General features: G+C 41.0%; 1 protein-coding gene across 33 annotated transcripts in view; it reads right to left on the minus strand.

Moving 5' to 3' along the window:
- Positions 1-12,342, minus strand: part of ANK3 (ankyrin 3) — a 704,392-nt gene that overhangs the window by 168,854 nt on the left and 523,196 nt on the right. For 29 of the 33 annotated variants that reach the window (XM_031652632.1, XM_031652636.1, XM_031652645.1 and 26 more), the window contains 6 exons: positions 10,951-11,049; positions 8,186-8,284; positions 5,329-5,427; positions 3,532-3,729; positions 1,724-1,822; positions 1,343-1,441 (listed from right to left, as the gene is read on the minus strand). In XM_031652632.1, the coding sequence (XP_031508492.1) occupies positions 1,343-1,441; positions 1,724-1,822; positions 3,532-3,729; positions 5,329-5,427; positions 8,186-8,284; positions 10,951-11,049 (693 nt within the window). The remainder of the gene's footprint in view (positions 1-1,342; positions 1,442-1,723; positions 1,823-3,531; positions 3,730-5,328; positions 5,428-8,185; positions 8,285-10,950; positions 11,050-12,342) is intronic. The other 4 variants (XM_031652640.1, XM_031652653.1, XM_031652652.1 and 1 more) reach the window with 1 other exon arrangement.

Genomic DNA, 12,342 nt, shown 5'->3' on the forward strand with positions numbered 1-12,342 from the left:
GCTACATTTAGATTAAAAGCAAAGTTGGGAGTTTGATTTTGAATTTGATATTTCATTTTAGATTTTGAGGTATAATTCTGGAGAGGATGGGGCAGAAAATGATTGAAAGTTTCCAGGAATAAATATCTATCAAAGATAACATACTCTCTAAACGGAGACAGTACCCAAAAGTTGGTCTCTTAGTGTATCTAAAGTAATCTAGAACAACCCCAGTTCATTCATCTGTGTATACAATGATGTGATCTAAACATTAGGTTTAAAGGAGAGCACTGCAGCTGCCCCTACATGGAATAGTAAGTCAAAGATGTAAAAAGCATAAGGGAGGCCGGGCGCAATGGCTCACGCCTGTAATCCCAGCACTTTGGGAGGCTGAGACAGGTGGATCACAAGGTCAGGAGATCGAGACCATCCTGGTTACGGTGAAACCCAGGCTCTACTAAAAATACAAAAAATTAGCCCTGCATGGTGGTGGGCACCTGTAGTCCCAGTTACTCGGGAGGCTGAGGCAGGAGAATGGCGTGAACCTGGGAGGCAGAGCTTGCAGTGAGCTGAGATGGCGCTACCGCACAGGTCTCCAAAAAAAAAAAAAAAAAAAAAAAAAAGCATAAGGAGCATAAGGGATACTCAAGGGTCCTTCAACCAATAGTGTTTAGCGAAATAACTGAACACTGAAATGGTGGTTTGCATCATTTCAGTGTTCTCTGATCATAGCCACCTGCTCAACAATAGGAAGCGTATTAAAGCAATAGCACTCTATGAACCTGTCTTTAAGGAAGCTCTTCTTTATGATTTGTCCCTCAAATTAGATTACTAAAATAATAACATAGCTATATACCCACTCAGTTTCTCTCTTTTCTCAGAAATCTAAGTTGTCTACTGATCAAAAATGCCCTAACAATAAAGATCCTCCTTAGCAATAATAAAAACACACATGTAAAACCTCTCAACCTATTTTACTAAATTCAAATAAACAACTTGAAGGCAATTAGATGGCCAGAAAAATGTAACACATATTTCATAATTCTGACAAATCAGAACTTTCTTACTCCCTCAGGCTGTGCTTATGTTTTTCATCTGGCTAAAGAGTGTTCCAGCTCTCCTTCCTCCAAGAGGTCCTGGATTGTCAAAGACAATCAACTGACAAGTAGATATTTCCTGAGCATCTACCATATTAGCAGACTAAATCACTGAAGGCACAGATGTCCTAAGGTGCTTCTCTTTCTGTGATTTTTTTAGTGGTGCCTAAACTAGGAGGGTGCTCCTGGTGAAGCAGGAGTAGATGTGCAGATAGAGACTGATAGACCTTACCCATCAGTCTCCTTAGGCTGTGGATTATAGGTACCTTTGCGGCTGCGTGAGGTGAGGCTCCTTGGTCCAAAAGCAGAAGGGCCACTTTCTGATTATCGTAATGTGCAGCTACATGCAGTGGGGTTAGCCCGCTCTGAAAACACGTGCAGAAACAACAACCAGTGTCAAAGGTGTCTTAATACCAGAGGCCTAGATTGAGGAAATGAGATTAGATTGGATACAACATAGGGCATATTTACATTCCGGTTTCCACAGTACTTGGACCTCAGCATTTACCTTTTATTTCCCAAGTGCTCTTCATCCTAGTGGGACTTAAATATTTAGTTACAACTCGGTGGCCATTAGTGAATATTAGCAAGTGTGTGTTTTGTTATCGGGGAAGTGGCCTGCTTCAGGGTTGCTGGTGACCTCTTACCTTCCCAGCAGCATCTGGAGATGCACTTTTCTGTAGCAGGAGATTGGCAACTTCAAGCTTTCCATACTTTGCTGCCACGTGGAGAGGGGTAAATCCTTTCTGAAAAAAAAGAAACATAAACATAATGAACAATAGAAATGACATAAGGAAAATACATGCAAAACCCAAACCAAACAACAAACAAAAAGATATGACATAAGGGTACTGCCTTCCAGAACTGATTAATTATTCTAGTGATGATGAGCAGTGAAGTCTGCATTTAAAGTCCAAGACTCATAGATAAGAGTTCAAGAGCCTTCTTATCGACAGGGTGTGAGCACAACATACCAGGATACCTAATCTTTCTCCCTTCTGCTGACTGAACCACAACATGCTATTGGTTCTGGGAGTCATCAGGTATCTCACCAGGATGAAGTTGGAAAGCTGGATCTGGGGCTTATTCTAGGACTGCTTTTAGAGTTTCATATTGTGGGAAGAATAAGTTACAGGGTCCCAGACTCAGTTTGCACGGTTTGGGAAAATCCAGGGGAAGTCTGAACCTCTCACAATCTCACATCACCAGACTGGACACTTTCTCTTCTTCTTTCCCTGTTTCTCCATGTATACACAGTCCTTATGTGTCCTCTGGTCTTCAGGAGGAGTCAGAAATTCTCTTACCTTTAACACCAGAGGTGAACTTAATGACATGGTTTTAGAATGATGAGACGCCTATTCTGTAGGTGAACTGAATAATCACACATGGACAAACATGCAACAATTGGATGTTAATAGCTGAGTGGCTGCTCCCTCAGGCTTCGAACTCCTACAAGAATCTGTGTATCAACCAGCCAATCAGCACACTGTTGTGGGGGTCCCAATCATGAATCAGGGATTAGGGGGTCATCAGCACATTTGACCTCATGAGACTACAGCAAACTAAAAGGAATGTGCAGCTGGTATGGTGAAATGCCTGAATACTCAAGACTCCATCACCCATTGCTCTGTTTCACATCAAATGAGCTTCCTGAACTTGCATCTCAACTCTACTGAAGAGCCCAAAGAATCACAAGAAATGAAATTTGAGGTAGTCATCATTTATCCTGATAGTTCTCTATTTGTAATTATCTTCTATATTGATTACACATTAATCTTTCTTATCTGCATCCAAATAAAAGAGTGCAGTACCAGTTACTAGCTTTGGAAGGTGCGCCACAAGCCAATTCATCTTGCTATCACATTTGCTAGGCTTATGTAGTAGCATAAGAAAAATGAGCTCCAAATTTTGCATTCTGCACATGCAGAGCAACTGTTTATGTTAGGGTATTACTCTAAGGCATCAGAGTTGAGATAAAAATAAATCAAACCATAAATCATGACAACAGACAATAATGACAACAGAAAGAACAAAAACAAACAAACACAACCCCAAGAAAAATTTACTGCCAGTTTTCCAAGTGTTATAAAAGCATCTACCAACCAAGCTGTGATAGTGTGGTTTGTGTGCTCGGCCTGAGCATTTTGCTAATCTGTAGCTCTGTTTTTAAACTAAAATTTAAGGCCATCAAATAATTTACAAGAAGTCTGACTCTGGATATCATTAAGGTTTCATTGGAAGATAATGTACTAAGAAACTTAAGGCAAAAAAACCCCCACAAAATACTATCAGTTACCCTCTCCCACCACAGAGCTTTGCTGGCCATATTAATGACTACCGTGGGATCGCAAGAATAGATGCTGTTGTGCGGCTTCTGGACCTGTGACTGTGCTGGGAACTGTAAGGAAGATGTATTTGGGGGAACAGAGCAGGATTCTGAGATACGCTTTCATACCTTTGTTGTTATAGATAAAGATGCTCCATGATCCAAAAGGAATGCGGCCACATCCTCATGCCCCTCTCGGGCGGAAAGGTGAAGGGGGGTGTACCCAGAAGTTGTGGCTGCATTTGGAGATGCTCCTTGCTGCAATAACTGTTGTACTATGTCTGCTTTCCCCAGTCGGGCTGAAATGTGGAGTGGGGTTTGGTCATCCTAAACAGCAAGGTAGAAATGTAAGGCTGATGAGCTGAGGAAACAATGGTGCCTTTATGAAAAATTCACGGAACATTAGATGCTTGATGTAAGAGGTACAATCAACTTTTTGAGTCAATGCTAAAAAAAATCTTATTTGTCTTTTTCTTCAATGTTCAGAAATGAGGAGATGGTAGGTCTAAGCTCATTAAGTACCTCTGGAGAGTGAACCATTAATAAGAAAACCGTGAAAGGCAGTTCTGTCTATAAATGACCCCCCAACAACACCTGCCACAGAGAATCAAATTTGAACCTTAATTGCTCCTTCTTCGGGAGATAAGACAATGTATCCTAGTAAAACTCATATACCTGGGAGGGATATTATACCTCCACACCAGTTATTATCCACTCACATGGAATGAATTATTTTGTTGGTTCTGTCTTCCCATAGACAAACGCAGAGTGTGAGGAAGGCAGTGTAGGGTTGCGCAGTATACCTGTGCAAAGGCTCCCAGCCGAAGGGTCAGCAGGGGCTGATGCCCTCTGCTTGTCAAGCTGTGTATCCTGGTATGGGCTGCATCTGTCTAGACTGGAGAACCACCTCACTACAATTCACCCAAAGGCAGGAGGTACTCACCAAGTCCTGATCCCCTAGGATCTTATCCCCAAGTGGGAGGCTCAAATCATCTTAATTTGCTCAAAGATCCCTGTGGTAGTCCTCGAAATAGAAATTCGCTACTGAATTGTGATAAGGTTGAGGTAAACGGTTTAAGTAGGAAAGGTAGAGAAAATAGGCTAGAATAGAGGACACCATTTTGGAAGAATAAGGAGGACGAGGGTCAATGTCAAAGTAAGAGGGGCTATCTAACCAGTAGGAAGCATGAGAGGAGTTAGGGAGATGCCGCAAGAGAGAAGAGGAATATTGAAAGCAGAAAAAAAATAGATGCCAAGGAAAAATCTCATATACTGCTACTACTGCCACCCCTTAACTTGGAACTAGAGACTGCAGACTGTGCAAATGTATATTTACATATTGTAGGTTGAAATTAAATGGTTTATGATTCTGGACCTGAACTGCCATTCTGATAACCAGACCAAACTATCCATCCCTATAGCAGCAGATAAGTGGGTTTCTCCTGCAGGTGAAATACGAGGCCAATTCTGAAGTGGCCAAACAGCTTGTGTAGAAAAAAAAAAAAAATCCCTCATTTTCCTTTTGTGGCTGTTGACAGCTGACTTACAAGTCAACTAAAAAAGCTCAGTTATTCTTCCAGATTGTGATTGTTCTAGAAGCTTTGTGCAGAAGCCCTTCTCCACGGAGTGTGAAGAACTTTGGACCAAGTCTAGATTCAGTCCCCAACCTGTTAGGGACTAGCCATGTACTGACAGTTTCAGGCACAAGTTCTCATCTCATCCTATTTCATTTTGTTAAATAATCGAAGGAACAAAGGTGGAGGGAAGGGATTTTTCACAGTGTTACTTGGGTAGGGACTTTCCTTATTGGAGGTTGTTCACTATTTTTAAAGTATTCTTGAAAGACGGCATAAATATACTTAAAAGTTTTATGAAAATCAAAGGGTTTTTCCTCAATTTCAAACACTTTTCAAGTATTGCGCATACCTTAGCTTTAGCTTCTACCTGAGCTCCGTCTTGTACCAGATACCGCACAACTTCAGCTTGGCCGGAGCGAGCTGCCATGTGCAGCGCTGTTTCTCCTCTCTAGGGAACATGAGCCAAAGTAAATTAGCTGCAGCTCTGAAGAAGAGTGGCGTATTTTATTTGGCATAAAGCTTATGATGGACTTTTTTCAAAAATAAAAAATAGTCCTAAGCACTTCCTTATTGAAAAGATAGGAAGTCAAATGCATAAGAATTTCACAGGAACCTGGTCCATGAGGCAAAGACTTTGACATAAGCCTAGGGAGTCTTGTCACCCACTGTGCCAGGGGCGCTGCTCAGTAACCTACAATGTGGCCTCCCTTGGGGCTGGAAAGGCAAGTGCTCATAGGAGCCAAGCAGGCGGGTGAGTGAGTGCAGCTGGGCAGATGTGGAGTGCTTGAGAGAGCCCACACCTGCACCGAAGCAGGCAGCCATCCCCCCTACACACACCCCCAACATCTTCAGCTCGCTGCTGTCACTATGCAGGATGCCAGCCTTACCATGCCACACCATGCAAGTTTTCAAAAGAAGTGGCAGTCTGGATTTTATATAAATTTTCCTATTCTTAAATATTGACCATAAATTCAGAATTAAAAACAAAACACTACATGGGCAACATAAACATAGTCAAGGGCCGGATTTGGCTTGTCAACAGTTGGTTTGCATTTCCTGTTTGATCTGAACAGATCAATATCTTAGTCTTTGGACATTTTTCCCAGTGGATCATTTTCTTTGCCCTGGACCACCCTCCTCCTATTTTTTCACCAAGTAGATTCTAATTCAGATTACTTCTTTACTTGATTAAAAATGAAAATGATATTAGAAACAGATACACTGAAATGGACAAAAATAAAAATGAAATATATTCTCTCACATAGGTGATGCTCACTTTTAAACTGCCTTTATAAATTGAGCTTTGCTTTATAGGCCACCTACTTCCATGGAAGGACACGTGAGGACAGATTCCACAGGAAACTGGTGGATTGTGTTTATTGGAAAGGTGTTGAGGATGTCGTTTAGTGTATTACTCAGTGTTCCCTCTATGAATGAAAACATTCTCTGCAATTAGTACCAGGAAAGACTGCATTTCATCTGAGAAGCTGGTCTATTTCTATGTTTTGGTTGTGCTGCTTGGGGCTGCTGGAAGATGCAGTCTTACTGGGGAGCCCCACTCTCAGGGTAAGGGTGCAGGACCTCATAGCTTGCCCCTTCTGTGCCAGGATGGTGCTTGTTTTATTGTTACTTCTTTAATGCTCATGAGTCCAACGAGTGTTATTATGTTTATGGTCTGTTGTGTTAATACTATGATGTCAAATTTGAAACCCTGTAAAACAATGCCACATGCAGATCACGGGTGGTAAGTTACCACTCTGATAGCTACTCTGAAGTGAGCCTCGTGGTTCCTACAGAGCAATGTTTGGTGTGGGAAAATAATACCATTGAGTAATCTATGGACACAGAATTCCATGGGTTTGCTATAACATGGTGAAGCACATTAAAAAGAGACTACTTTGAAGTTAGTTGAAATCACTTCTTTTTTTTTTTTTTTTGAGATGGAGTCTCACTCTGTTGCCCAGGCTAGAGTGTAATGGCATGATCTTGGCTTACTGCAACCTCTGCCTCCCAAGTTCAAGTTATTCTCATGCCTCAGTCTCCTGAGTAGCTGGAATTACATGCATGCACCACCACAACCAGCTAATTCTTTTTTTTTATTTTTAGTAGAGATTGGTTTCACCGTGCTGGCCAGGCTGGTCTTGAACTCCTGATCTTAAGTGATCCACCCATCTCAGCCTCCCAAAGTGCTGGGATTACAGGCATGAGCCACCACACCCTGCTGAAATCACTTCTTTGTATAAATAACCATAGTGTCTAAATGACCTCTCCAACATGTGGCACTTTTTAATGTTTTTGTTGTAGAAAAATATTCCCCACACTTTATTTTTTATTTATTTTTATTTTTTTTGAGACGGAGTTACACTCTTATCGCCCAGGCTGGAGTGCAATGGCGCAGTCTCGGCTCACCACAACCTCTGCCTCCCGGGTTCAAGCAATTCTCCTGTCTCAGCCTCCCGGGTTGCTAGGATTACAGGCATGTGCCACCACACCTAGCTAATTTTGTATTTTTTAGTAGAGACAGGGGTTTGTTGATCGGGCTGGTCTCAAACTTCTGACCTCATGTGACCCACCTGCCTCGGCCTCCCAAAGCGCTGGGATTACAAGCGTGAGCCACCGTGCCTGGCCACACTTTATTTTTTACAATATAATATCCAGTAGTAACGCACCTGTAAGTTTAATGAACATAGTTCATTAGTCCTAACAATTTGTGGCCAACTAGAGACTGAGCAGATCTTGCCTTTGAAGTAAAGGAAACAAACGTATTCTTGAATTTTCTTCTTTTAAGTAGTCATATTAATTACATATTAATTAATTATAATAACAATAAGGTAGGGCATGGTGGCTCATGCCTATAAGCCCAACAATTTAGGAGGCCAACTCAGGAGGATTGCTTGAAGCCAGGAGTTCAAGACCAGCCTGGGCAACATAGTGAGGCCCCCACCTCTACAAAACATTTAAAAATTAGCCAGGCATGATGGCACATTCCTGTAGTCTCAGTGAGTTGGGAGGCTGCGGTGGGAGGAGCACCTGAGTCCAGGATTCTAGGCTGCAGTGAGCTATGATTGCACCACTGCATTCCAGTCTGGGAGACAGAGTGATACTCCAACTCTTAAAAAAATAAAAAACAAAAAAGTAGATAAAAATCACCTTTGCCAGTTTATTAAATACTCACAATGGACCTCCTTCATTCAAAGAATACTTACCACATTGGTGGTGTTTGGTGAGGCTCCATGATGCATTAGTTGTGATACAATATTTACATGCCCCATGAAGGCAGCAACATGGATTGGGGTAAGGCCCGACTAAGGGGAAAAGAAGAAAATGGTGGTTTGTTGGCTTAGCATAAAAAAGGTTTGTTAGTGAGCCTGCCTGCCTGCCTGCCATCCATCCATCCATCTAAACCAGTTTAATGATCAGATTAGAAGAATCAGGACATTCACCATTATGTTACAGATTCTATAATGGTAAATATATCAACACATAATCATCATTTTCTTAAAGCAAACTCTGTTACTATGAAAGACTTATGTCATACCTATTAAAAAAGAAAAAGAATTTATTTCATACTTTTAATGTAGATCTTTGAAAAAGCTGATAAATAACTTGAAGGTTGTTTTTCCCCTTTACTAATAAACCTTCCTTATCCATATGCGTGTGTGTAGAGGGAGGACAGCGGTGATTTCATATATATTAGTAAAACGTCAACTTTTATTTCAGATCCTATTCTGGGCTTTAAAGAGGATTCCCATTTATGTCACATATAAAAGAGCAGGGTACCTAAAACGAAGCTGTTTCTTTAATAAATGAACAAATCAGCATTAATAGTTTCAAACATTTAATTTTTTAACTTTATGGGTGTTACAAATTAAGGCAATAAAAATAAAGCAAATATTACAATGTTCACTAGACTAGACTTGAATTGCTTCAGATCCTATGCACACATACGTACACACACATGTACGTAGACCCCAGAATACTATTCAGCATAAAGCAGAATTTATTGATTCCAGGATATTTTATATTGAATATGCCCATGATTGTGAGATTTAAATAGAGTGAATAAGAAAGATAAAAATCTCAAGCCATTAATTTTTTAAAGAGTATAATTTACTTATGCTTTTTATATGAAATGATTCCATTTTAAATTTTTCAGAGTTTAATTTAGCTTACAACATGAACATCATAACTTGATAAAACTTTTTTTTTAGTATATTTAGAAAAAGCTAACCTGTTTTTTAAAAAGGGACAGAAGGGGATAATTAATCTCAGCAGAAATTTGAGAAATGCCAAAAATATATGAAAGGAATTCTATACAATCAAAGTGAGGTAAAAGACAGAAAAGGAATAATTCTGGCTGCCCAGACTTCAAAAAGTGAGAAGAATGGAGGACAATTAGGAAAATGAGAATTTTGTTATAGTCTTGGCACCTTTTTCCATCGGCAGGGGGAATAGTTAGAGCTCGTGCAAGGCAAAATCTTGGTCTAAACTGCCCTTTAAAGCTCTTAGGGAACAGAGAGCTGGATTACTGGTTGACACCTCTGGACATTTACTCAAACATCAGCCAAGAATTTACTTTTATTTTAGAGCCTGTTCTGATCTCTAAGAGGGTTCCTATGCACTGAAAGTAAACTTTCTATTTTATACTTAAAAATAACAGGTTGCCTAATATGAAGCCATAAGCCTGACAATATGGCAAATCAGTATTCATATTCTCAACCATTTCATATTTTAAAAATTCTAAGTGTAAATCTAGGCAAATATTCCATTTGCAGGCAAGAAACTGAAGCCAAGCAACAATCACTAGACTAGACTTTAATTTTTATGTTTGCTTCAAATCCTATAGTTAAACATCAGGTATTCAACAAAACTTTACTGAATGATCTGCTATGTATGGGCCAGACACTGTGGGTATATGAAGACCCGTCAGACACAGCCCTACCTCCAAGGAGCCTTCAGCCTCTGGGGGTCTTGGGGGCACCACTGAGTCATAAGTCAGAGAGTTGGATAAGGGCACAGGATGAGGTAATGGTTCCTAGAAGGACATGTAGTCCAGGCTGGGGAGTGAGGGGAGGTTTCCTGAAGAAGGTGGCCCAGATCTGGTTCTAAAGGATGTGCAGGATTTGCCTGGCCAAGGGGGTGGGACACACAGAGGTATAGATATACAGAGGCAAACAAGAGAGTGTCTAGTCTATGGAAGTGCCAAGGGTTAGAATTAGAATTAACAGAGATCAGGGTGCTAGGAGGTAGTGAGGTGGAGGTTGGGGGTCTGGGACAAGTCTGAAAGGGTAGGTGTCAGGCTTGGTTTGCTTTGTAGAAGGTGCAGCCCTGATTCTGATGGATCATTTATCTGAGTTCTGAGTTGGTTACTATGAGAGAAACTTAGATCTAATCCTTTACTAACCTCAGCAGCAGTTTCATTAATTTTGAGTTTTGAGACAGAGTAATCCTTACTTGACAAAAGCACCAAGGTCGTCTTGCGCAGGGTTTTGACATTTTGAATCAGATGATTTTTTGTTGCGGGAGACTGTCCTGTATACTGTAAACTGTTTAGTAGCATCCTTGGCCTTGACCCACTAGATACCAGTAGTACTATCCAGTTGTGACAACTAAAAGCACCTCCAGACATGACTAAATGCCCCTTGGGGGACAAAACTGCACCCATTAGAGAAGTACTACAGTTTAGGATTTGATACAAATTATGCTTTCTGTGATGGGGCCGTTCCCCTTAAGCATATGTTTTAGGTTACATTTCTTGACATAGTGATACATTTGCATCCAACTCACCCACCAACAGGCTTGTCTGCTTCTCCTAAGGACTGGCAGCCCTTTTGCTGAATAGTTCAGAATGCAGTCTATGGCCATGATATACCAACAAACTAGCTGGTCCCTGGAGATGGCCCTGGGGCTCTGGCTTCTAAGGCTATACTGTCGGTATCTCAGGACTCCCAGAAATCTTAACTCTTCTCACCTCGGTTACGGCTTGGATGGATGCACCGTGTTTCAGAAGGAGTTCCATTACTTTAATTCGATTCTTCTTGCAGGCAATATGAAGAGGGGTAAAGCCATTCTGCAAGGGACAAATACATATACCTGCTTGACTACATTCCATCAAAACCCAGTTTCACTATGTACAGTAAAATAGTCTTGCTAAAATGATGTGCGGTAAATTGAAATGAACAGAAAGTACCAGGGTTAAGCAGCACGTAGATTCTATTCTGAAAGTAGTCTAGCTGCCCTAGGAATCCAAGGTGCCCTGGTAATTGTGAACAAAAAGTGAATTTTTATTACAGTCTCCTTGTTAGCTGAGGTAAAAATGATCATTCATTTCGTTGTTTTATTTCGGAATTCGCTCTTCCAAATAATATGTTCCCGGCTGGGTGTGGTGACTTACAAGTGTAATCCCAGCACTTTGGGAGGCTGCGGTGGGTGGATCACCTGAGGTCAGGAGTTCGAGACCAGCCTGACCAACATGGTAAAATCCCATCTCTACTAAAAATACAAAAATTAGCCAGGCATAGTGGCAAGCACCTGTAATCCCAGCTAATTGGGAGGCTGAGGCAGGAGAATCATTTGAACCCAGGAGGCAGAGGTTGCAGTGAGCTGAGATTGTGCAATTGCACTCCAGCCTGGGCAACAAGAGGGAAATTCTGTTTCAAAATAACAAATAATAATAATAACAATAATAATATGTCCCTCCTCCACCTCATTTCAAATACAGACTGAAAACTCCTGGCCCCAACATTTGTCCTCACGGCTCTACTTCACCAAGGTTTATTCTGTTCTCTTTGCTGTGTTTTAGGACAACTACAAGGCCAGCTCTAAAATGTTTTGATTTCTTCTGTAGCTTTACGCTTCAAGTAGGTGTTTACCCCAAGGATGCAGAAATGTAAATAACCCATTATCTGAATAATTTGGTTTACTATTTAATCTAATAAAAGAATCTGCTTTTTAATAAATTATGTCCCAAGTTGTCCTGCCTGCCAGTTGAGACTGTGGCACGTATTTCAGCAGCCAGTGGAGAACTATAAATACCAGAGTCCACCGTAAAAGCTTAGGTCAAAGTCACTGCAGGTGCTTTCACTAAGACTTCTCAGACCATTTGGCCACAGTCCATCCCAGGATGACTGGCTATAACCTCCATATGTTGTGAAATCTTCAGAGTCACAGGAAAATGAGAGTGGGAGCCCACGCCCTGTTTTGGGACTTATTTTTTTTTTCTTGTATGGAAAAATGAGTCATGACTGTTAATTTCCTTTCTCCCTTCTCAGAATTCAGACACGTTTGATAGACTGGGTGGGTCAACAGACAGATCTTGAAATGCTGCTTTGGTAAAAGGTTTTAGAAATTATAGTGGCAACGA

This window comes from Papio anubis, chromosome 11 (assembly GCF_008728515.1).
Source record: "Papio anubis isolate 15944 chromosome 11, Panubis1.0, whole genome shotgun sequence".
NCBI lineage: Eukaryota > Metazoa > Chordata > Mammalia > Primates > Cercopithecidae > Papio > Papio anubis.